Source organism: Procambarus clarkii, chromosome 23 (genome assembly GCF_040958095.1).
Source record: "Procambarus clarkii isolate CNS0578487 chromosome 23, FALCON_Pclarkii_2.0, whole genome shotgun sequence".
NCBI lineage: Eukaryota > Metazoa > Arthropoda > Malacostraca > Decapoda > Cambaridae > Procambarus > Procambarus clarkii.
The window spans coordinates 6,585,983-6,611,884 of record NC_091172.1 but is presented as its reverse complement, the minus strand read 5'-3'; the positions used below and the strand labels follow the sequence as shown (position 1 = coordinate 6,611,884).

Here is a 25,902-nt window from a genome sequence, read left to right as displayed (position 1 = left end):
AAAATTCCACAGGATAGTTACCAGTTGCCACGTTATCCTGTTTCTGACATTTACCATATCACAACTATATTCGTGTACATTTATTTGCTATCTTTCACAATGTTTCGTCTCCAAGCTTTCCGTAACGATCCAGCAGGTGAAATAGGGACCTTATGTCGTACCAAGATTACTGAATTACAAACTCTTGCACACGAGTATCAACTAGATGTTCCCCATGGAGCCAACAAAAATGAATTACATAACCTAATTATGGATCACATCTTAGATGAAGGGACAATTGACTCTGAAACTCACGAAACTTATTCTATTGCAGATAAACATGACTTGGCAACTATGAAACTCAAACTTGAACTCGCCAAGCTCGAAAGGGAGCAACAGCAAGCAGCTCTACAAATCAGGAAAGAAGAAGCTGCAATAAAGAAAGAAGAACAAGAACGAGAGGCCGCCTTGAGAAAAGAAGAGCAGGAACGCGAGGCGACCCTGAAAGAAAGAGAGGCGGCCCTGGCGAAAGAAGGTCTACAACAGAGGGAAGATCAATCATTAACACCATTATTCTTCCAGGCTGAGACTAAACCTGACAGTATCCCTGGGTTCTTCCTAGAGAATGAGTTGCTCTACCGCAGATACAGACCCAGCAAGCTGAAGGAGGATGACGATTGGGCCAATGTCAAACAACTAGTGATTCCCACCAGCATACGGCCCGATATTTTTACACCTGGCCCACGGAGCTCTTTCTCACTATGGTTTTAACAAAACCTACCACGGAATCAGACAAGACTACTACTGGCCAGGTATGGTAAAAGACGTTAAGAAATACGTACAACAGTGTCATACATGTCAGGTGGCAGGTAAACCTAACATCTCTATTCCTCAGGCTCCACTAAAAACCCATCCAGGTGCCTGCGGAACCTTTCCACAGACTCATCATAGACTGTGTTGGTCCTTTACCACGGACCCGTTCTGGCAACTCCTATATATTAATTATCATGTGTCCTACCACCAGATTCCCCATAGCAGTTCCAGTAAAGAACATTATGGCTGCTACTGTGGTGAAACACCTATTGAAGATCTTCACCCAGTATGGATTTCCAAGAGAGGTTCAAAGCGACTGTGGCACCAACTTCACCGGTGATCTCTTCAAGAAGACACTGCAGGAGTTCAACATCACACAGGTACTGTCCAGCCCCTATCATCTTGCTTCACAGGGTTCTCTTGAACGTAGTCATCAGACTATTAAAACACTCCTTAAGAAATTCTGCAATGACACCTTGAAGGACTAGGATAAACAACTTGATCTCCTTATGTGCATTTTCAGAAGTCTCCCCAATGAGTCTCTAGGATTATCTCCTTATGAGATGCTCTACGGACGTAAGTGCCGTACTCCTCTCAAAGCTTTCAAAGACTCTCTACGTAATGCCACCTTTAGTTTCTTTAGTTTCTTTAGTTTAGTCTTTAGTTTCTTTAGTTTCTTTAGTTTCTTTAGTTTCTTTATCAGCTACCTCACCCTGTCAGAGTAAATGAGACAAATGTATGTGAATGCATGTGTGTGTGTGTGTATATATGTATGTATATGTGTGTGTGTGTGTGTGTATGTATATGTATGGGTATAAAGTATATATGGAAGCTGATCAGAATTACATTTCACCTTTGTGAATGTACATTAATGACACTATGTAAAAGACACATCTAACACTTTATGTAGGCATACGTAAATCTGTGTATCTATGTATTTACGTATGTAGGTTAGCTTAGCATTTTAAAAGCACCAAATCACCTTCTGTGCTTGAGTGTTCAATAAACCCTTGAACTATATGATTAACACTTCTCTAACCCTGTCCATGGAGGACAGAAGAAAATGTATATATGCTGGTTAGCATTGTAAATGTGTGGCCACGTCTGTGGTAGAAAATAATAAAAAAAAAAAATAAAAAAAAAATGCCACCTTCAGTAACCCTCAGAATGTGCCTCAGTTTCTTCAAAACGTAAAACACATTCTAGAGAGAGTACGTAAATTTGCTAATGACAACCTATTGAAAGCCCAGGAGAGGATGAAGACTCATTTTGACCAAAGCAGCAAATTAAGGAAATTTAAACCAGGAGACTTCGTGTTGGCATATTTTCCTATCCCAGGTTCTCCATTGCAAAACAAGTTTTCAGGACCCTACCGTATCCTTCCTTTCCTTCTGGACCCTACTTTCCCTCTAAGAAGGAAAGTGAAATGCCATGCAACCTCTGAAGAGACAACTAACACAACACCTATACCCCCTATTAGACTATTTTACAGGAACTTCTTTTCCACAGCTCATAAAACGGAGGAAAGGGTCCTGAAAGATATTGTTAATAGAAACGTTATCCCTACAGACAAAAATCAGAGGATACAACTGACGATTTACTATAAAACCAGAAAAACGGCCAGCCTACTCATGAGAAACTCTCCAGACACAAAGCAAAACGCTTTAAAAGAGACCAACGTCGTCTATGCCTTCAAATGCCCTCTTGGGGACTGTAAGCTCCAAAAAAAAACAGTATATAGGCAAGACAACAACATCTCTTTCTAGGCGTTTAACGATGCATAAGCAACAGGGCTCCATTATGGAACATATAATCTCTTCCCACAACCAAACCATCGCCAGAGAAATCCTAGTAAACAACACAGAAATCTTCGATAGATACAGCGATAGCAGACGGCTTGACGTTTGCGAGGCACTACACATTAAGAAGTCAACACCAGCAATCAACAGCCAATTAATGCACAACTATATTCTACGCACCTCAAGACTCCGCTCCAATATAGAAGCATCAAGAAATATCGACCAATAGGCTTTCTACAATCACTTCCATTCAATACCAATTGTTTCGTGTTCTGTCTTGTGTTGATGAATTTAATACCCTTTTAATACCACCTCACCCCATCCACCTCACTCAAATGTAGATATAAACAAACCGGAGATGTGTAAGTTCTATTCAGTTGTGTATGTGTAAACTAAAGTCTTTGAAAATGTAATAAGTTTTACGAAACGCGCTCAAGTGTCGCGTCAGATTAGAAATAAAAATGAATTTTGGGGAATTGATTTTTGAATTACCACCAACAGTGAAAAGAAATGTACGAAAGATTGAGAAAATTCGTGTTAGAATTATTAATCTTACTTTTTCGGTCATATTTAATAATATATATATATATATATATATATATATATATATATATATATATATATATATATATATATATATATATATATATATATATATATATATATATGTTGTACCTAGTAGCCAGAACTCACTTCTCAGCCTACTATGCAAGGCCCGATTTGCCTAATAAGCCAAGTTTTCCTGAAATATTATATTTTCTCAAATTTTTTTCTTATGAAATGATAAAGCTGCGTATTTCTCATTATGTATGAGGTCAATTTTTTTTATTGGAGTGAAAATTAACTTAGATATATGACCGAACCTAACCAACCCTACCTAACCTAACCTAAACTATCTTTATAGGTTAGGATAGGTTAGGTAGCCGAAAAAGTTAGGTTAGGTTAGGTTAGGTAGGTTAGGTAGTTGAAAAACAATTAATTCATGAAAACTTGGCTTATTAGGCAAATCGGGCCTTGCATAGTAAGCTGAGAAGTGCGTTCTGGCTACTAGGTATGACATATATATATATATATATATATATATATATATATATATATATATATATATATATATATATATATATATATATATATATATATATATATATATATATATGCGAACAAGCCAGAATGGTCCCCTGGACAATATGCAACTGAAAACTCACACCCCAGAAGTGACTCGAACCCATACTCCCAGAAGCAACGCAACTGGTATGTACAAGACGCCTTAATCCACTTGACCATCACGACCGGACATAATGAGGTGATAGCCGAGGCTATTTGAACCACCCCACCGCCGGCACTCGGATAGTTATCTTGGGCATAGCATTTTACCAAATCACCTCATTCTTAGGGGCACACGTGAGGAACACAAATGCGAACAAGCCAGAATGGTCCCCTGGACAATATGCAACTGAAAACTCACACCCCAGAAGTGACTCGAACCCATACTCCCAGAAGTAACGCAACTGGTATGTACAAGACGCCTTAATCCACTTAACCATCACGACCGGACATAATGAGGTGATAGCCGAGGCTATTTGAACCACCCCACCGCCGGCACTCGGATAGTTATCTTGGGCATAGCATTTTACCAAATCACCTCATTCTTAGGGGCACACGTGAGGAACACAAATGCGAACAAGCCAGAATGGTCCCCTGGACAATATGCAACTGAAAACTCACACCCCAGAAGTGACTCGAACCCATACTCCCAGAAGCAACGCAACTGGTATGTACAAGACGCCTTAATCCACTTGACCATCACGACCGGACATAATGAGGTGATAGCCGAGGCTATTTGAACCACCCCACCGCCGGCACTCGGATAGTTATCTTGGGCATAGCATTTTACCAAATCACCTCATTCTTAGGGGCACACGTGAGGAACACAAATGCGAACAAGCCAGAATGGTCCCCTGGACAATATGCAACTGAAAACTCACACCCCAGAAGTGACTCGAACCCATACTCCCAGAAGCAACGCAACTGGTATGTACAAGACGCCTTAATCCACTTGACCATCACGACCGGACATAATGAGGTGATAGCCAAGGCTATAGAATGAGGTGATTTGGTAAAATGCTATGCCCAAGATAACTATCCGAGTGCCGGCGGTGGGGTGGTTCAAATAGCCTCGGCTATCACCTCATTATGTCCGGTCGTGATGGTCAAGTGGATTAAGGCGTCTTGTACATACCAGTTGCGTTGCTTCTGGGAGTATGGGTTCGAGTCACTTCTGGGGTGTGAGTTTTCAGTTGCATGTTGTCCAGGGGACCATTCTGGCTTGTTCGCATTTGTGTTCCTCACGTGTGCCCCTAAGAATGAGGTGATTTGGTAAAATGCTATGCCCAAGATAACTATCCGAGTGCCGGCGGTGGGGTGGTTCAAATAGCCTCGGCTATCACCTCATTATGTCCGGTCGTGAGGGTCAAGTGGATTAAGGCGTCTTGTACATACCAGTTGCGTTGCTTCTGGGAGTATGGGTTCGAGTCACTTCTGGGGTGTGAGTTTTCAGTTATATATATATATATATATATATATATATATATATATATATATATATATATATATATATATATATATATATATATATATATGTCGTACCTAGTAGCCAGAACGCACTTCTCAGCCTACTATGCAAGGCCCAATTTGCCTAATAAGCCAAGTTTTCATGAATTAATTGTTTTTCGACTACCTAACCTACCTAACCTAACCTAACTTTTTCGGCTACCTAACCTAACCTATCCTATAAAGATAGGTTAGGTTAGGTTAGGTAGGGATGGTTAGGTTCGGTCATATATCTACGTTAATTTTAACTCCAATAAAAAAAAATTGACCTCATACATAATGAAATGGGTAGCTTTATCATTTTATAAGAAATCAATTAGACAAAATATATTAATTCAGGAAAACTTGGCTTATTAGGCAAATCGGGCCATGCATAGTAGGCCGAGAAGTGCATTCTGGCTACTAGGTACGACATATATATATATATATATATATATATATATATATATATATATATATATATATATATATATATATATATATATATATATATATATATATATATATATATATATATATATATATATATATATATATATTCTGTTGTAACTTCCAGATTTTAGGTAAATATGTCAATTCATATATAATTCTGTTGTCAACCATCCCCGCTGTTAGAATAATTTCCCTTTACTGTAGAAAGATAAGCAGTGAAGTTATTAGCTTAAGTTTTGTTGATATGATGTAATGATTTACAAAAACAACTTACTTTTAACACAACAGACGCAGGTTGGACTGTTGCAGATATTGTAGAGTGTGTCCTCATCTGAGTTGCATGTGTCACTGCAATGGCCTCCCTGAGTTGTACACGCGCTGGTGGGAATTTTGCAGTCTGTTGACAATAGTGTCCTATTAAAAAAGTGTTCGAGGCAGTTATGTAAGAAGAAGAAGAGAGAGAGAGACACCCAATTTCTTTTTTCTTGTTTCACTAACGTGGTCACTCATTTACAATAGTAACTAGCACATATGCATTTTCTTCTGTCCTGCATGGACGTGGTTAGAGGTCTGATACACATTTAGTTCAGTGATTTATTAAATAATCAAACAAAGAAAGTGAGTGTGTTATTCTGAAACGCTAATATAATCATCATACATAAGTATATAGATTTTCACCTGCCCTTCATTAACAGTGACCGAGATATGCTCTTCTACACATAATTATGAATAATGTGCATTTACGTTTACAAAGGGTGAAATGCAATTCTGACCAGCTTTCACACACACACACACACACACACACACACACACACACACACACACACACACACACACACACACACACACACACACACACACACACACGCACGCACACACACACACGCACACACGCACACACACACACACACACACATGTCGAGTCAGCTGTCGAGGGAGGGTCGCAGGGTTGTGCCCTTCGATAAACGCAAATATTTTTGGGATAAATAAGGCTACAGTCACAGATCTAGCGGTATCACAAAGTGTATAACCGCTGCGAAGAGGAAAGAAAAATACCGTGCTAACACTAGAACTTTGTGTTAAACAGTGAATTCACCAGACAGGCCACGTGGGAGGGCGACGAGGCTTTGTTTACGTATTAGGCTCCAGTGATTAGTGGTACAGTAAATTAGTGAACTATAACACAACAGGCACAATGATACAGTGACTAACTCCTGAGCTTTGTGTTAGACAGAGAAGAACCGCTATCATCAGTCTACTGGAACTTAGTTAATCACCACGTGGGAGGCGTCGACGGATCACCATCGTCATCCAGAAATCGTCCTTATTCATCTAGTGGTGCGAGCGGGAGGCTGACTGGTAGGTACCCCTCTCTGGTCAATTATTCAGGTGTAGAGTGAGGTAAAATATTATCAAATTCTTGTTCAGTATATCATAAATATTTAAAATTTCAAAGTGCTCAGTTTGGGTAGAGGTTGACACTTACAGCACTCTGGTGACACATGCATGCATGCATGCATGCACGTTCGCATGCGCACGCACGTATGCACGCACACATGCACACACACGTACAAAAACACGTTCACTCAGGGTAGAAAGGACTAACACCTTTTGAGGAAAGGGGATAAGACCTCACTCATTCTCTACCCCCTCTCTTACCCCCCTATCTCAGTAACCCAATACACTCCCCCCCCACTCCCACTCCCCCCGCCATGACTGACCGCATATACATGCACACACACACACCTGACCAGAAGTGACCATCTCTGCCCCCTTCCCACCCCCTTTGTTCACACACACACACACACACACACACACACACACACACACACACACACACACACACACACACACACACACACACACACACACACACACACACACACACACACACACACACACACACACACACACACACACACACACACACACAACCCCCACTCAACCCTCACCCCTCCTATGCACCTCCAGCCCACATTTAACCCCCTCACCTTGTGACCCCCTAACACCTTCCCCCATCTCCCTCTTCCCCTCTTCTATCCCAAAACCCCCACCTACCCCCGATTCCCCCTAACTAATATACCCTCTCTTCCACTCCCAGCACCCATGCTCCATTCTCCTCTCAGCCCTCTGCCCTCAATATCCATCTCCCCGCCAACCTCTCAACCTCTATCTGACTCTCAGTCTCACTCTATTCCTCAACCCCCCTATGCTATTCAGACCCCTAACTTTCAGACCCATTATGCCCTTCCTACCCCCCTAGATGCCCAGACCCCATTCGCCTACCAGGCACTCCCAGGCACCCCCCCTGGCACCCCCCCCCATTCACCCCCACTCACCCCCCAGACACCCACTAGTTCCCCCCAGATCCCCGGTGAAAGGGGGAACTCTGACACCCGAGTTTCCAAGAAGAGTCTCAAGGTTTGGTACACCAATGCTGATGGGGTATCCAATAAAGCATTAGAGATAAAAGAAAGAGTTAGTGAGGCAGACCCAGACATAGTGGCAATAGTGGAAACTAAAATAAATGGCATGATCTCGGATGCAATCTTTCCAGAGGGGTACCAGGTGATAAGAAAAGAAAGGACACAGAGACAGGGAGGAGGAGTGGCACTCCTAATAAAGCGGAAATGGAAGTTTGATGAGCTGGAAAATCCGGGTACCAATGAAAGCACGAGCTTCATACATGGAACTCTGACAGTGGATGGGAAGAAGATTGTAATCTTGTTACTCTACAATCCCCCACCAAACAGTAGAAGGCCCAGGCAGGAGTACGAGGACAGCAACAAGACATGTATAGATGAACTGCAGAGGGCAGCAACTATAGCGCATAGAATGAGAGCGAAGCTGCTGGTCATGGGGGACCTAAATCATGGAGAGATAGATTGGGAAACGAGGAATCCCCATGGCGGGGAGGAGACCTGGGGAGCGAAGCTGGTAGACGTTATTGACAGGAATTTCCTAACACAGCATGTGAAGGAAGATACTAGGGAAAGAGGAGGGGATACGCCCATCCTATTAGATCTCATTTTCACCCAGAATGTAGAAGACATCGAGCAGTTGGAACATGAAATACCACTAGGAGCCAGTGACCATTGTGTCCTAGTCTTTGACTACATGATGGAGCTTAAAATTGTGACCAGAGGACAAGAGGTCCGGGAAAGGAGACTTGATTACAGAAAAGGGGACTACAGAAGGATAAGGGACTACCTGGGAGAGGTGCAGTGGGAGGAAGAACTTAGAGGAAAAACAGTGCAAGGTATGATGAACCAAGTCATATTGAAATGCAAGGAGGCTGAAGAGAGATTTATTCCAACAATAAAGAAAAAAAACAGAAGGGAATATAATAACCCCTGGTTTAATAGACAGTGTCAGGAAGCAAAGGTGAGAAGCAGGAGGGAGTGGAGGAAGTACAGAAGACAAAGGACTGAGGACAACAGGATTAGATGTAACAGAGCTAGGAATGATTACATTAACATAAGACGAGTGTCGGAAAGAAATTATGAGAATGATATTGCAGTCAAAGCGAAAAAGCAACCTAAATTACTACATAGCCATATAAGAAGGAAGATGTCGGTAAATGACCAAGTGACAAGACTGAGGAAAACAGAAGGGGCATATACAGACAGCGACAAGGAAATCTGCGAGGTACTGAATGCAAATTTCCGTGAAGTGTTCACAACCGAGCCTGAGCAGCTCCCATTGTTAGAAGCGATTATCCTAGATGAAAGACTATCAGATATAGAGGTGACAGCAGAGGAGGTAATGAAACAGTTGACAACACTGGATGCAAATAAAGCTGTTGGACCAGACAAAGTATCACCGTGGATACTTAAAGAGGCAGTGCAGGCTCTCAGCGTGCCTCTGGCAATGATCTTTAATGAGTCACTGATGTCGGGAGAATTGCCCAGTTGCTGGAAGGAGGCAAATGTCGTACCGATTTTCAAGAAAGGTGATAGGGAGGAGGCACTTAACTACAGACCCATATCACTGACAAGCATCCCCTGCAAAATACTTGAAAGAATAATTAGGCTAAGACTTGTTGAGCACCTGGAGAGCATTGGGTTTGTAAACAAGCACCAACATGGGTTCTGGACAGGGAAATCATGCCTAACAAACCTTTTAGAATTCTATGATAAAGTAACAAGGATAAGGCAGGACAGAGAAGGCTGGGCAGACTGCATATTTCTTGACTACCAAAAGGCCTTTGATACTGTACCGCACATGAGACTGCTATACAAACTTGAGAGGCAGGCAGGAGTAAGCGGAAAGGCCCTAGTATGGGTGAAGAACTGCCTAACAGGAAGGAGCCAGAGGGTAATGGTAAGGGGCGAGAAGTCGGACTGGCGAAGAGTAACAAGTGGAGTTCCTCAAGGATCGGTGCTGGGACCAATCCTCTTTCTTATTTACGTCAATGATATGTTTACAGGAGTGGAATCATACATGTCAATGTTTGCGGATGACGCAAAATTAATGAGAACAGTTGTGACAGACGAGGATTGTAGGATCCTCCAAGAGGACTTAAACAGGTTGCAGAGATAGTCAGGGAAATGGCTACTGGAGTTTAACACCAGTAAATGTAAAGTTATGGAAATGGGATCAGTTGATAGGAGACCAAAGGGACAGTACACGAATCGTTATAGCCTACCTGTAACGATTCGAGAAAGAGACCTGGGAGTGGATGTGACACCTAATCTAACTCCTGAGGCACATATAAATAGGATAACGACAGCAGCGTACTCTACACTGGCGAAAATTAGAACTTCATTCAGAAACCTAAATGAGGAGGCTTTTAGGGCGCTTTACACTGCCTACGTGAGACCCGTCTTAGAGTATGCCGCGCCATCATGGAGCCCCCACCCGAAGAAACACATAAAGAAACTAGAGAAGGTTCAGAGGTTTGCGACGAGGCTTGTCCCAGAGTTACGAGGGATGGAATATGAAGAGCGTCTGCAGGAACTGAACCTTACGACACTAGAGAAAAGAAGGGAGAGAGGAGATATGATAGGGACATATAAAATACTCAGGGGAATTGACAAAGTGGAAATAGATGAAATGTTCACACGTAATAATAACAGAACGAGGGGACATGGGTGGAAACTGGAAACTCAGATGAGTCACAGAGATGTTAGGAAGTTTTCTTTTAGCGTGAGAGTAGTGGAAAAATGGAATGCACTTGGGAAACAGGTTGTGGAAGCAAATACTATTCATACTTTTTAAAACTAGGTATGATAGGGAAATGGGACAGGAGTCATTGCTGTAAACAACCGATAGCTGGAAAGGCGGGATCCAAGAGTCAATGCTCGATCCTGCAAGCACAAATAGGTGAGTACAAATAGGTGAGTACACACACACACACTCACACACACACACACACACTCTCTCTCTCTCTCTCTTTCCTTTCTCTCTCTCTCTTTCCTCTCTCTCTCTCTCTCTCTCCACGTAAGCTACCTGCTAAGCCTAGCAGACAAAGCAGTAAAGATACTTCCAGCCTTATTTTGCATCCCTCATTCATTTTTGACAGTAGGGATGGCAAAACCTAATATGAAGGACCAGTTTGCTCCTGTCTTGAGTATGCACCGCTCTTCGGTTTGGTCTGCTCCGTTGAAAGATGGCTCATCTAGGGTTTTGACCCATTCTGGTTGGAATATTGGTCAATACCGGAAAGATGTTGAGAACGTATTATTATCTTCAAGGCCAACGTTCACAAGACTCCTCAGCTGTCCCACCATCGTGGTCAACCAGAAGTTGACAACCACAAAACAAGGCGTTATCTTCAGGTTATATTGATATATCAGGGCTTAGCGACCCGGTCCTCGACCAGGCCTCTTATTTGTTACACATCCCCCAGGAAGCAGCTGTTTAACTCCTAGGTACCTATTTACTGCTAGGTGAACAGGTGCATCAGGGTGAAAGAAACTCTAGCCATTTGTTTCCGCCTCCGCCGAGGATCGAACCCGGAACATTAGGTCTTCGAATCACAGGCACTCTCCACTCTATCGTCAGGCCCCCAAACGTTCAGCAACGAACAGTCTCATGCTGGCTGTACCTTTCTCAGGAACATCGCTCTATCAGCGATCATCCATGCCTAGACTGACTCACTTTTGGAACATGTTTGCTCAACATGAACATATATGTGACAACCCGTCCTCTTACAAACAACGTCGCCTTTTTTTTTTGGCTCATATGTGTTAAGGCCAAAAATCGTCGCACTGCAAAATGAAAATTTATTTTCCAAAATGATATGTATCCACTGCAGCAGGTTTGGGCTCTCTGGTAGGTTAGGAGAGTAGCAAGGTCTCCTAAGGTTTCAAAACGTTATGAAAACGAATAATTTAAAGTGTCCTCTCCTAACCTAACTGACTAAGCCAGATCCTGGAAACACAAACCGTAACTGTCTCTATTTTCCGCTTGTTACAACTTGTAATAAAGTTGTTACATCTTGGCTTAACGTATTTATGACGTATTAGAACGTTGTTACAACTTCCTATATTGCTTGTTATAACTGGTTAGGAGGTGTTAAAACTTGTTCGAACGTTGTACCAACGTCGTAGTTTCGGTGTGTGTTTGGAGGGGCAGGACCGAAACAGAAAACGTGACAGTACGTCACTTTCGCGAGCTGCTTTCATTTTCTGGTAGGGCAATTTTTGGCCTTAGTACGAATATGAGCGAAAAGCGACGTTATTTGTAAGAGGACTACGCATATGAGCGAAAAGCGACGTTATTTGTAAGAGGACGGGTTGATGAACTCGACCGAACAAATGAGTTCTCCAATTATCCAACTGAAGGTAGAAATCTTCAATGACGGGATAATGAGATTATTTTTTTTTATCATATATTAAGTTTAATGAAACAGATTTCGATCTGTTACTGTAAACGATCAAAATTGTAATGTTGGTATTTTCTAACTATTGTATTAAACAAAGAATTTATTCTTCAAAGAAAAAAATAATAAAACTTCATACTTTCATTGGTAGAATCAAACAATTTATGAAATGCACTTTCATGGTTAATAACCATTTCACTTTTTTCTTAGTGAGAGACATAAATATTCTTTCAACTCGCATCTTTTATTCCATTTAATGAATACAATTGTTTAACTTATGATCATATGAGAAATTTTTTTTTTAATGAATTAAAATGAAAAAAATGTAATTACTTAACTACTAGAATGTATTGAGATACTAAAGCAATGAATTTACATTGTAAATTTTATCAGCGACCACCTGCGCATTCACAATAATTATTTTTAACTTCAAGAATATTATTGCGTAATTAATAAATTAAATAATGTTGTCATAAATAAACGATTTACAAGGAAAATCTTACTTTTAACGCAACAGAAGCAGCCTGGACTACTGCAGATATTGTTGACTGTGTCCTCATCTCTGTTGCATGTGTCGCTGCAGTGGCCTCCCTTGGCTAAACACGCGCTGGTTGTAGTTTTGCAGTCTGTGACAACATTTAAATTGCATTTTTATAATATTGATTAAAGTGTTCTGGACAATTATAGAAGATGGAATAAAAAGAGATATGGAGTGAAGCAGAGAGGTAAAGATAAGGAGAAAATAAGAACACACTTTTAAAAACAGTGCACTTAAGATTAAAAAGAAATTAAAACATGAATGTGTTTTAAATAACATTAATTACATCTACTTAATATTATTAAGCAGATGTAATTATATTACAGTATTTAAGGTGGCATATCGATGTAAAATTAAAAGTGGTTCAATTTGCTTATAAATTTTTTTTGAAATGGTTATAGAAAGGGCTGCAGCTGGTCCAAGTTTCATCATCACACCCTAAACAGAAAAGGAGAAAAAAAATAAACAACGAATTATGCAATGAATTTTCAAATAGTTTCAGGGAACACATGTGTCAACTAAAATCATTTTTATAACACTCAGATATTAAATTAAGCACATAATAAAGGATTCTAGTGATCAGTTTTATCAAAAAGGTGTTTAGTGCATTAATATAATTTTTCAAAGTTACCCTACTAAAAAAATATGTAATATATGATATTTATAAATTTTTATAAAATCAACAAATAGACTTTGGACTAAAATGTCTACTAGAGTCTGTAGAAGCACAAACGCTACATACAAGGTGTAATGTGCATGTAAATTGATTAATAAATGAAAGCTCTGAAGTAATTTGAAGGTGTAAATTACTTTCCAGAGTAAAATAAAGATTCAAGTTCGGCCACCTGTAGCTGAGCTTGACTTCGACAGATTTCGTTCATAATTGGCACCCTTGCAGATAGGCGTTCATTGAGCAAGGTGTGCAAGTTTCATGCAAATCCCTTGATAACAAACGAAAAAAAAAAATTGGCAAAAAAAAAAAATAAAAAGAAAAAAATTTTTTTTAAATATAAATATATTGAACATACATATTACAATTATTACAAGAGTTTGTGCTTCTACAGCACATAGTAGACATTTTAGTTGACACATGTGTTCCCTGAGATTATTTGAGAATGTTGAACATTCGTTGCATAATACGTTGTGTATTTTTTTCTCCTTTTCTGTTTAGGGTGTGATGGTGAAACTTGGACCAGTTGCAGCCCTTTCTATAACCATTTCATAAAAAAATTTATAAGCAAATTGAACAATTTTAATTTATAACGATATTTTTTTATATGCCCCCTTAAACAATTTCCGATTTTTTTACGAGAAAACGAATACAACTGCAATGTTGAAAATTTGCATATTACATACTGTACTAGAAGAGGATGTACACTCCCTTAAAGAAAGTTTTCATTATTTGAATCCTACATTGTTGTGAATAAATTTACGTGTTTATATATTTTATTTTAAATCGACTTTAGAGATAGACAAGGATAGACAATGAGACACCCCCGTGATGCGCTGAAAAAATATTCTTGCCAAAAAATAATTTAATCTTCTAATATTGTTAAAATGCAGTCTCTGATCACGGGAAACTGATTTTTTTTATATGTGGCATACCTTAGCCGCGATGGAGCTGGAAAGTTGAGCAAATTATGGGCGCTGAGTGATGGAGCGCTGAATGTCACTAGGCTCAGCCACCCCGTGGGGCGGCAGTTGCCGCGAATATAATGTTTCACAATTATTTTGATGTTTCTCATTCGTTTTTTTCTGGCTTTTTGCTGTAATATTATTTAAATGTATGTAATTTGTGTAATATACATAGTTCAATGTGTGGAACATCGCTTTGCTAAAAATTATGGGGCTCATATATGTGACATATATTTTATATTTCTACGATCATTCAAACAGTGTTTTTACTGGTATTACACTATATGCACACATTGTATATACCTATCTACATATGTGTTCACCATAACGAACCAATAAGTTGTATAGTGAGCCTAAAATAACAAGAGTGGGCTGCCACACTCAGTCAGCCCTCCCACCTTTAACGCCTAAATCGCCAACATTCCTACTCCCACAATACTGTGTGTGGTTTTATTACACTATATATATACATGTTATATATAGGTATCTACATTTGTTGTTCACCATAACTGTACAACCAATCTGGTATGGTGTCCAATCAACGTAGTTGGGACAAAAAGTGCCTGACAAGTCCACAGCCAGCAGACGACAGCCTCACTCCCTCCCTCCCTCACCAAGATTACTCCTCCCATCATACTACGCACATCGCTAATTCTAACACAATCCTACTAATATTAGAATCTTGGGGCCAGATTCATGAAGCAGATACGCAAGCACTTACGAACCTGTCCATCTTTTCTTAGTCTTTGGCGGATTTGTTTACAATTATTAAACAGTTAATGAGCTCCGAAGCACAGGAGGCTGTTTATAACAACAACAGTAGATTGGGAAGTTTTCATGCTTGTAAACTATTTAATAAATGTAACCAAAGCCGTCAAAGCTTGAGGAAAAATATACACGTTCGTAAGTACTAACATAACTGCTTCGTGAATCTGGCGCCCTGGTCACTAAATCATATAACTGAATAATTTTCCACAAGTTTATTTGCAAAGGAACATGAGAAGTCGTTTGAAGAATCTTAGATGGACGAAAGAATGGCAGTGTGCTGTGGTTAGTGCTGTGAACATCATGAACAGCATTATGTTCACTGATATCCGAACATTGTACACAGTCTTTATTGCAGTCAGGCTCTTTTGTATTACTATCATCGCTAAATAGTACAAGATACATATATATATATATATATATATATATATATATATATATATATATATATATATATATATATATATATATATATATATATATATATAAGTAGTAGGGTGTAAGCGCCACAGGTCCCCATTTTTTTTTTTGCCAGAGGACCCCTGTGGGGTGTAAGCGCCACAGGTCCCCATTTTTTTTTTGCCAGAGGACCCCTGTGGGGTGTAAGCGCCACAGGTCCCCATTTTTTTTTTCAGGTCAAATATCCCCTTTGCGCCCCAAGGGTTTCAGGTAAATTTAGAAAATCCCCTGTGGGCCCCAAGGGTTTCAGGTAAATTTTGTCAGTCACAGATTTTAGAAGTAAGGATTTCTTATGAGAAAAATAATTTCCGAGACATAGAAGTTTGTTAAGGCCTTATGGGACAAATTCAAATAACGTATGTAGCTCTTTAGGGCTTCCAGGAGAACTCTACGGACATATTTTACATGTTTTCAACTTACAAAATCGTCTACGTAAGCCTTAGTTATTCATATAAATTTAGAAAATCACCTGTGTAAGTCATTGTTTTCAGGGTTTCGTACATCACACCCCCCTCCCTCCCCCCTTACCTCGCAATCTGTCGCATCACCTGTATTTACTTTAGACGTCAGTCAGCCAGCCAGCCAGTCGGCTCTTAATCTTATCTTATCTTCATAATATCTGGACCGTCCCTCCTCTCTCTCTCTCTCCTTTCATTCAGTTCAACTATTTTCCAACATCGTATGTTTGCTCCTTTTCATTAAGCAAGTCAGTTTTACACAAATAAATCATGTTAGTAAGCAAGTTCTAGCTCACGTTCCCCACCTTAGTCCCCTGTCGTATAAAGAATACTATCATTCCAATCCCTCTAAAATTTAAAAATAATCATATTTCAAATGTAGTTCAATACAGTAATTTAGTTACCAAGCTCCAGCTCTTGTCCTCCGCCTTAGCTCTCTCTCGTATCTTCGTTAGTATCAGTCCAATTTCCCTGAAATTTCTACCCTCTGTATTTCAGACATAGTTTAGTAAATGCAAACAATTATCAAACTCTAGCTCTTGTCCCCAGCTTAGTTCATTTGTACAAAATCATTAGTAACAGTCCAAATTCCCTGAGATTTTTAGCCTCTGTATTTCAGACACCGTAAATAAGATCAAAACAGTTACCAAGCTCCAGCTCTTGTCCTCCGCCTTAGCTCTCTCTCGTATCTTCGTTAGTAACAGATCAATTCCCCTGAAATTTCTACCCTCTGCATTTCAGACACCGTAAATAAGATCAAAATAGTTATCGAGCTCCAGCTCTCGTCCCCGCCTTAATTCTCTTTCGTATCTTTGTAAATAACCCATCAATTTCCCTAAAATTAAAAGCAGACATACTTCAAAGTTAGTAAATAAGATCAAGTCAGTTACTGAGCTCCAGCTCTCGTCCCCGCCTTAGTTCTCTTTCATATCTTTGTAAATAAACCATCAATTTCCCTGAAATTTTTACCCTCTGTATTTCAGACATAGTAAATATGAAGTAAACAATTATAAAACTCTAGCTCTTATCCTCTGTCCAAGCTCACTTTTGTAAAATCATTACTCTCAGTCCAAATCACCCAACTACATTTTCAGACATAGTAAATAAAAACCAGTTCAGTTATCAAGTTTCAACTCTTGTGCCCCAGCCTAGTTCATTTGTACAAGTTCTTTATTTTCCAACTAAATCACCCTGAGATTTAAGATCACCGTATTTCTAACGTAGTAAAATTAATCGGGGCATTAACCAAGCTCCATTCCCTCTGCCTTAGATCATCAGACATAAATATTTTCGATCAAGTCCGTCTCCAGCTTAACTCTTACCCTTTCCCTCCCTTACCTTCTCATCCCCAACTTATCCAAACCTTCAATAATCGTACTGTATTTGCATATTTTCTCTATATTCACTGTGTTCTTCGTATTCTCATCCGTGTTCACTCCATGTTCTTCAAATGTTCACAGTCCCATTCAGTTCATATTTTCACAAGTATCTCCATTTTTTATGTAATCTTTCTCTTAGTCTCATTATGTTCTCTACAAATTCTAGTCATATTTTCTATGTTTTCATATTCATCACATGTTCTCTTTACAACTTTTATACTCAATATTCATGCTAACTTCCATATTTTGTGTTCTTTGTCAATATTCATGTTCTCAATGTTCTTAGCTTGTTCTTCACATGTTCAGTGTTCATTCTTTGTATTCCCTATGTTCCTTATCATGTCTTCATATTCTCTATAAGTTCATATTCCCTGCATGTTCACTCTATTCATCAACTGTTTCTTACATGTTTTCTGTGTTCACCGTATGTTCACTGTGTTCATTCCCTTACTTAACCTCAATTTTTTATGTTCTTTGTTTCTTCCATTCACTAACTAGTTCTTTGTCAAATAATATTATACTGCATTACAGTTCCCTCAACAATTTTAGTCACCCAGTTTTTATTTGCAAAACTATGTCAAAGTAATTCTCATAGTCAACTTAATAGTTCTACCAGCCATGTTCTTAAACAAATCTACACTTTATTCAGTTCCAAATTTACAAAGACAAACCTTTCTTGTAACTTCTTAACTAAAAATCTTTCGCCAATCAACTGAAACATAGTCACTTTCCTCATTTCTCAACTAACTTATTATCCAATCAACCAAAAATTGTCAAAGGAATCTTTCCAACACTGTTCATAACTAAACTTATTATCCAGTCAACTAAAAATAGTCAGAAATAGCCTCGTTCAACACTGTTCTTAACTAAAACAACCTTTCTCTTAGCTAAAAATTGTCAAAGGAAACTTTTTTCAGCACTTTCTTAACAGGCACTATGTTTCATCAAGAAAAAATTGTCAAAGGAAACTTTCCAAAACTGTTCATAACTAGCTTTTATCCATCGTCAATCAACTAAAATAATAACTTTCATCATTTCTTAACTAAACTTATTCCCCCAGTCATCAGAAATTAACCGTGTTCATCATGTTTCATTGTCATTTCATAACTAAAATTATCTGCCAATCATCAGAAAAAGTCACTTTCATCATTTCTTAACTAAACTTATTCCCCAGTCATCAGAAAATAACCGTGTTCTTCATGTTTCATTGTCATTTCTTATCTAAAATTATCCGCCAATCATCAGAAAAAGTCATGTTCATCATGTTTTGGCTTTTGCTCAACTAAAAGTATTCATCGGTCAACTAAAAATAGTTACTTCATCATGTTTCCTTGTCATTTCTTAACTGAAATATCACTTCTCTCATCTGAAAATAGTCAGGATTAATCTCATTCAACGCCGTTCTTAACTAAAGTAACCTTTTGCTTAGCTAAAAATTGTCAAAGGAATCTTTCAGCACTGTTCATAACTAACTTTATCCATCAATCAACAGAAAAAGTCATATTCATCATTTCGTAACAGCCATTATGTTTTCGTCAAGTAAGAAAATATAGTCAAAGATATCTATCATCGTCGTTCTTAACTTCCATTTATACTTTGTGGAGCACTAAAAATAGTCAAATGTAACTTTTTCAACACTTTCGTAACTAAAATTTTATGTCGCTAAGTAAGAAAAAATAGTCAAATGTAACTTTTTCAGCACTTTCGTAAAAATTATATGTCGTTAAGTAAGAAAAATAGTCAAAGGTGCTCTCCGTTACACCAAAGTTACTCTTCGAGAAATCAAAGACGCTCTTCAATACATCAAGGACTTACTCAAAGACACCAAAGTCACACTCTAAGACATCCTTCGAGACATCAAAGACTTCCTTAAGACTTCAATGGGACTCTTCCATTCATCAAAGACATTCTCTAAGCCCTCAAAGTTATTCTCCGCACAATCAAAAGTTATTCCGAGACAACAAAAGTTATTCTCAGAACAATCAAAAGTTATTCCAAGACAACAAAAAGTCATTCTCAGAGCTATCAAAATTATTCTCGGAGTCATCAAAAGGTATTCTCTAACTCACTTTGGTCATTAAAGTTAATTTCTATGTTATAAAAGTTTGTCTCAGAGACATCTAAAGTTAATCTTAGAGTTATCAAATGTAATCTCTAACTCTCTTTTGTTCATCAAAGTTGATCTCAGAGTTAGCAAAGGTAATCTCTAACTCACTCTCGTTCATCAAAGTTGTTTCAAAGACATCAAAGTTATTCAAAGAGCTAACAAAAGTTATTCTCAGAGTCACCTTCGTTCTTCAGAGAAACTTTCCAAAACATCTTTATTCATCAAAGTTATTCTCAGAGGCATAAAAGTCATTCTCAGAGCTATCAAACTTGTTCTCAAAGTCATCAAACTTATTCACAGAGTCATCAAAGTTAATCTAAGACATCATTTTTCATCAAAGATATTCTCTCTAAACCATCAATGTTCTTCTCTAAGACATAAAAGTTATTCTCAGAGTCAGCTTCGTTTTTCAGAGAAACTTTCAAAACATCTTTGTTCATCAAACTTGTTTTCAAAGTCATCAAAAGTTAATCTAAGACATCTTCTTTCATCAAAGTTATTTTCAGAGACATCTAAAGTTATTCTCAGAGCTATCCAACTTGTTCTCAGAGTCATCAAATGTTATTCTCGAAGTCATCAAAGTTATTTTCAGAGACATCTAAAGTTAATTTCTATGTTATAAAGTTATTCTCAGAGACATCTAAAGTCAATCTTGGTCATCAAAGTTGTTCTCTAAACATCAATGTTGTTCTCCAAGACATCAAAGATGTTCTCAAAATCATAAAAGTTATTCCCAGAGCTATCAAAGTTATTCTCAAAGTCATCAAAGTTATTCAAAGAGCTAACAAAAGTTATTCTCTAAGTAACCTTTCGTTCATCAGAGAAGCTTTCTAAGACATCTTCGTTCTCCCAAAGTTGTTCTCTAAGACACCTTCATTCATCAAAGAAACTCTCCTTCTTCCATCATGTTATTCTTTAAGACATCTTCAGTCATACAATTTTCTCTCCAAAATGTAACTAGTTCAGCTTTTCATACCAAACCTGCATTTCTGTTAAAACATATTTTCTTAGTTGCTTTACCCTAAAACTGTTCTCTGAACTACACTGTTCAAACCTACGTAACCTATCCTCTCCACCCAATGTTACTTAGTTAACGTAACGTTCCTAAACCTAGCTTTACCTATCCTAACATACCTTACCTTACCTTCCCTATCTTACCTAACTTTACCTATCCTAACATAACTTACCTTACCTTCCCTATCTTACCTAACTTTACCTATCCTAACTTAACTTAACTTACCTAACTTATTCTGCTTAACATAACTTACCTTACCTTCCCTATCTTACCTAACTTTACCTATCCTATCCTAACCTAACTTGTCTTACCTAACTTAATCTTACTTTCCCAAACTGATGTATCCTAACTTATCTAGTCCAACCAGACATGATCTAACTTAAGTATTCCTTCTTGTCTTTGTGTTTCGTCAATCATTGTCTCATATTCATTTACTCATTTCATTAGTTAATTTCTCAAATGGTCACTTATGCATTTCAAGTGCTATTTGTTAGAGATTGGATATTTAAGCATTTCAAAGAATTATAATTTCTCAAATGGACGTTTTTGCATTTCAAGTGCTATTTGTTAGAGATTGAATATTTAAGCATTTCAAAGAATCTTTGTTATATATGGGCATTTACTCATTTCAAGGGATAATTTCTCAAATGGACGTTTTTGCATTTCAAGTGTTATTTGTTTAAGATTGGGTGTTTAACCATTTCAAAGGTTTTTCATATATATGGGAACTTACTCGTTTCAAGGGCTAATTTCTCAAATGGTCATTTTTGCAGATCAAGGGTTATTTGTTAAAGTTCATCAAGTTGCCCATAAGTTGTATTAGTAGGTTCTATCTTATGTTCTTATTTCCCAACCCCTTAACCTAACCTCTTGTAATCTTAGTGTATTTAGTAGGTTCTATCTTATGTTCTTATTCCCCAACCCTTTAACCTATCCTTTCAGATGTAGTTTGTTGAATATATTATCCTTTTCCTAACCTTTCAGATGTAGTTTTGTTTCTCCTTTTTGTATATTTTTACCCAAACCATCTTTCCTTCTTTACTTTGTTTTCACATATAAGTTCATTCTTTATCTTAGTAATAATAGAATTACAATAGTAAAGAATCAGATCTACTAAGACTTGAAATTGAGAAACAAGAGCTTAAGGGAGTGAGAGCATGAAAGAAGAGCAAGGAGTAAGAGAGAGGGGGCGGAAGAAAATGGGACCAAAGAAGAGAGAATGAGAGAGAGAGTGTGGGCATGGGGGAACTAAGACTTGAATTTGAGAAAAAAGAAAACTAAGTGAATGAGAGTGAGGGTGTGAGAATGGGAGCAATAAGACTTGAATTTGAGAAAGAAGAGAGCATTTGAGCAAATGAGGGAGAGAGAGGGGGAGGAAGAGAGAATAAGGGAGAGAGATAGAAAAGGAGGGTTAGAAGGAGTAGGAGAATCAAAGTAAAAGAAGGAAAGAAGGTTTGGGTAAAAATATACAAAGGAGAAACAAAACTACATCTGAAAGGTTAGGAAAAGGATAATATATTCAACAAACTACATCTGAAAGGTTAGGAAAAGGATAATATATTCAACAAACTACATCTGCAAGGTTAGGTTAAAGGGTTGGGGAATAAGAACATATGATAGAACCTACTAAATACACTAAGATTACAAGAGGTTAGGTTAAGGGGTTGGGAAATAAGAACATAAGATAGAACCTACTAATACAACTTATGGGCAACTTGATGAACTTTAACAAATAACCCTTGATCTGCAAAAATGACCATTTGAGAAATTAGCCCTTGAAACGAGTAAGTTCCCATATATATGAAAAACCTTTGAAATGGTTAAACACCCAATCTTAAACAAATAACACTTGAAATGCAAAAACGTCCATTTGAGAAATTATCCCTTGAAATGAGTAAATGCCCATATATAACAAAAATTCTTTGAAATGCTTAAATATTCAATCTCTAACAAATAGCACTTGAAATGCAAAAACGTCCATTTGAGAAATTATAATTCTTTGAAATGCTTAAATATCCAATCTCTAACAAATAGCACTTGAAATGCATAAGTGACCATTTGAGAAATTAACTAATGAAATGAGTAAATGAATATGAGACAATGATTGACGAAACACAAAGACAAGAAGGAATACTTAAGTTAGATCATGTCTGGTTGGACTAGATAAGTTAGGATACATCAGTTTGGGAAAGTAAGATTAAGTTAGGTAAGACAAGTTAGGTTAGGATAGGATAGGTAAAGTTAGGTAAGATAGGGAAGGTAAGGTAAGTTATGTTAAGCAGAATAAGTTAGGTAAGTTAAGTTAAGTTAGGATAGGTAAAGTTAGGTAAGATAGGGAAGGTAAGGTAAGTTATGTTAGGATAGGTAAAGTTAGGTAAGATAGGGAAGGTAAGGTAAGGTATGTTAGGATAGGTAAAGCTAGGTTTAGGAACGTTACGTTAACTAAGTAACATTGGGTGGAGAGGATAGGTTACGTAGGTTTGAACAGTGTAGTTCAGAGAACAGTTTTAGGGTAAAGCAACTAAGAAAATATGTTTTAACAGAAATGCAGGTTTGGTATGAAAAGCTGAACTAGTTACATTTTGGAGAGAAAATTGTATGACTGAAGATGTCTTAAAGAATAACATGATGGAAGAAGGAGAGTTTCTTTGATGAATGAAGGTGTCTTAGAGAACAACTTTGGGAGAACGAAGATGTCTTAGAAAGCTTCTCTGATGAACGAAAGGTTACTTAGAGAATAACTTTTGTTAGCTCTTTGAATAACTTTGATGACTTTGAGAATAACTTTGATAGCTCTGGGAATAACTTTTATGATTTTGAGAACATCTTTGATGTCTTGGAGAACAACATTGATGTTTAGAGAACAACTTTGATGACCAAGATTGACTTTAGATGTCTCTGAGAATAACTTTATAACATAGAAATTAACTTTAGATGTCTCTGAAAATAACTTTGATGACTTCGAGAATAACATTTGATGACTCTGAGAACAAGTTGGATAGCTCTGAGAATAACTTTAGATGTCTCTGAAAATAACTTTGATGAAAGAAGATGTCTTAGATTAACTTTTGATGACTTTGAAAACAAGTTTGATGAACAAAGATGTTTTGAAAGTTTCTCTGAAAAACGAAGCTGACTCTGAGAATAACTTTTATGTCTTAGAGAAGAACATTGATGGTTTAGAGAGAATATCTTTGATGAAAAATGATGTCTTAGATTAACTTTGATGACTCTGTGAATAAGTTTGATGACTTTGAGAACAAGTTTGATAGCTCTGAGAATGACTTTTATGCCTCTGAGAATAACTTTGATGAATAAAGATGTTTTGGAAAGTTTCTCTGAAGAACGAAGGTGACTCTGAGAATAACTTTTGTTAGCTCTTTGAATGACTTTGATGTCTTTGAAACAACTTTGATGAACGAGAGTGAGTTAGAGATTACCTTTGCTAACTCTGAGATCAACTTTGATGAACAAAAGAGAGTTAGAGATTACATTTGATAACTCTAAGATTAACTTTAGATGTCTCTGAGACAAACTTTTATAACATAGAAATTAACTTTAATGACCAAAGTGAGTTAGAGAATACCTTTTGATGACTCCGAGAATAATTTTGATAGCTCTGAGAATGACTTTTTGTTGTCTTGGAATAACTTTTGATTGTTCTGAGAATAACTTTTGTTGTCTCGGAATAACTTTTGATTGTGCGGAGAATAACTTTGAGGGCTTAGAGAATGTCTTTGATGAATGGAAGAGTCCCATTGAAGTCTTAAGGAAGTCTTTGATGTCTCGAAGGATGTCTTAGAGTGTGACTTTGGTGTCTTTGAGTAAGTCCTTGATGTATTGAAGAGCGTCTTTGATTTCTCGAAGAGTAACTTTGGTGTAACGGAGAGCACCTTTGACTATTTTTCTTACTTAACGACATATAATTTTTACGAAAGTGCTGAAAAAGTTACATTTGACTATTTTTTCTTACTTAGCGACATAAAATTTTAGTTACGAAAGTGTTGAAAAAGTTACATTTGACTATTTTTAGTGCTCCACAAAGTATAAATGGAAGTTAAGAACGACGATGATAGATATCTTTGACTATATTTTCTTACTTGACGAAAACATAATGGCTGTTACGAAATGATGAATATGACTTTTTCTGTTGATTGATGGATAAAGTTAGTTATGAACAGTGCTGAAAGATTCCTTTGACAATTTTTAGCTAAGCAAAAGGTTACTTTAGTTAAGAACGGCGTTGAATGAGATTAATCCTGACTATTTTCAGATGAGAGAAGTGATATTTCAGTTAAGAAATGACAAGGAAACATGATGAAGTAACTATTTTTAGTTGACCGATGAATACTTTTAGTTGAGCAAAAGCCAAAACATGATGAACATGACTTTTTCTGATGATTGGCGGATAATTTTAGATAAGAAATGACAATGAAACATGAAGAACACGGTTATTTTCTGATGACTGGGGAATAAGTTTAGTTAAGAAATGATGAAAGTGACTTTTTCTGATGATTGGCAGATAATTTTAGTTATGAAATGACAATGAAACATGATGAACACGGTTAATTTCTGATGACTGGGGGAATAAGTTTAGTTAAGAAATGATGAAAGTTATTATTTTAGTTGATTGACGATGGATAAAAGCTAGTTATGAACAGTTTTGGAAAGTTTCCTTTGACAATTTTTTCTTGATGAAACATAGTGCCTGTTAAGAAAGTGCTGAAAAAAGTTTCCTTTGACAATTTTTAGCTAAGAGAAAGGTTGTTTTAGTTAAGAACAGTGTTGAACGAGGCTATTTCTGACTATTTTTAGTTGACTGGATAATAAGTTTAGTTATGAACAGTGTTGGAAAGATTCCTTTGACAATTTTTGGTTGATTGGATAATAAGTTAGTTGAGAAATGAGGAAAGTGACTATGTTTCAGTTGATTGGCGAAAGATTTTTAGTTAAGAAGTTACAAGAAAGGTTTGTCTTTGTAAATTTGGAACTGAATAAAGTGTAGATTTGTTTAAGAACATGGCTGGTAGAACTATTAAGTTGACTATGAGAATTACTTTGACATAGTTTTGCAAATAAAAACTGGG

At 37.5% G+C, this 25,902-nt stretch overlaps 1 protein-coding gene across 1 annotated transcript in view; it reads right to left on the bottom strand.

Annotated features, from left to right (window-relative positions):
• The window catches only part of LOC138367666 (keratin-associated protein 4-3-like), an 89,862-nt gene that overhangs the window by 25,701 nt on the left and 38,259 nt on the right, over nucleotides 1-25,902 (bottom strand). The window contains exons 4-5 of the mRNA XM_069329620.1: nucleotides 12,963-13,085; nucleotides 5,908-6,030 (exon numbers count right to left, since the gene is read on the bottom strand). Of these exons, the coding sequence (XP_069185721.1) occupies nucleotides 5,908-6,030; nucleotides 12,963-13,085 (246 nt within the window). The remainder of the gene's footprint in view (nucleotides 1-5,907; nucleotides 6,031-12,962; nucleotides 13,086-25,902) is intronic.